The following is a 1,170-nucleotide window of genomic DNA, read 5'->3' as shown; positions in this document are numbered from 1 at the left end:
CTGGAACAAAAGCCACCACTGCCGGCTGCTCGCCGGGCTGGTGCCCGACCAGTTCCAGATGTGCCGCAGGAACCTGGAGGTCATGCACAGCATCGTCCGGGCCGCCCGCCAGACCAAGAGCGTCTGCCAGAAGACCTTTGCAGACATGAGGTGGAACTGCTCCTCTGTCCAACGTGCCCCCAGCTTTGGCCCTGACCTGCTGAAAGGTAAAGGATGCTTCGTCCGCCGTGTTTGTGCTCCTCTTTCTGCCCCCGCGGAGCTTTCCAGGCAGGCAGCGCTTTAGGCAGCGTTTTAATGTACAGCGCTGCTGTTCAGCTGACGTTTTAATGTACAGCGCTGCTGTTCAGCTGACGGGTGTCAAGTCTGGAGAAACTTGCTGCCATTACACTGGTGTTGATCCTATGCAACTTAGATCTGCAGGAGATGACAGTAACTTCTATTTCAAACAAAAACAGCTGCTAGAGGCTCCAGAAAAAAGGGGGAAGAGGTGGGGACACAGGCTGCATACTGACAGCGTAATATAATGGGTGGCACAGGTTAAAAATACAGTGCAAGAAAAATGCTGGGCCTTGTTTTTACCCTGCTGCAAGAAAAAAAAACCTCATTTGCATTGTGAGATCTTTGAGAGGAGTGTTTGGCTGGGCAGGGAGGAAGGACATCTCCCCCTCTTCTTCCCAGGAACCCGGGAATCCGCCTTTGTCTACGCTCTGGCTGCCGCCGCCGTCGCACACTCCATCGCCCAAGCCTGCACCTCGGGAGAGCTCCCTCTCTGCTCCTGTGGCTCTGTCCCCTCAGAGGTCCCCGGGCCGGACTTCAGATGGGGTGGCTGCGGGGACAACCTGCGCTACGGCCTCCAGCTTGGCGCCGCTTTTGCTGACAGTCCCTTAAAATCCAGCAAGCTGGGGACACAAGCACTCAAGGCCATGAATCTGCATAACAACGCGGTGGGCCGGCAGGTGGGTACGGTGCCCGCCACGGATTGCTGCAGCCCAGCACATCTTACAGCAGCCTGGGGGGCAGAGGTGCCTAATGTAAGGCGGTAGACTCCGGCCAGGCTGTTGGGATGCTGACCTTAAAGTCAGGAGGCAACTAAATGGTTAAAATGGAGTTACATGTCTTTGCAGAGACATCCCCCACTGCTACCCTCCCCAAACATCCCTGCACTCTTTC

The 1,170-nt window shown here is 56.2% G+C and overlaps 1 protein-coding gene across 1 annotated transcript in view; it reads left to right on the top strand.

Annotated features, from left to right (window-relative positions):
* Nucleotides 1-6: 6 nt before the first annotated feature.
* The window catches only part of LOC103919182 (protein Wnt-11b-like), a 2,948-nt gene continuing 1,784 nt past the window's right edge, over nucleotides 7-1,170 (top strand). The window contains exons 1-2 of the mRNA XM_009326647.1: nucleotides 7-206; nucleotides 679-956. Of these exons, the coding sequence (XP_009324922.1) occupies nucleotides 59-206; nucleotides 679-956 (426 nt within the window). The 5' untranslated portion in view covers nucleotides 7-58. The remainder of the gene's footprint in view (nucleotides 207-678; nucleotides 957-1,170) is intronic.

Source organism: Pygoscelis adeliae, unplaced genomic scaffold (genome assembly GCF_000699105.1).
Source record: "Pygoscelis adeliae isolate BGI_AS28 unplaced genomic scaffold, ASM69910v1 Scaffold216, whole genome shotgun sequence".
NCBI classification, from domain to species: Eukaryota; Metazoa; Chordata; class Aves; order Sphenisciformes; family Spheniscidae; genus Pygoscelis; species Pygoscelis adeliae.
Note: the sequence above shows the minus strand (reverse complement) of the source record. Positions and strands in the feature narration are given on the sequence as shown.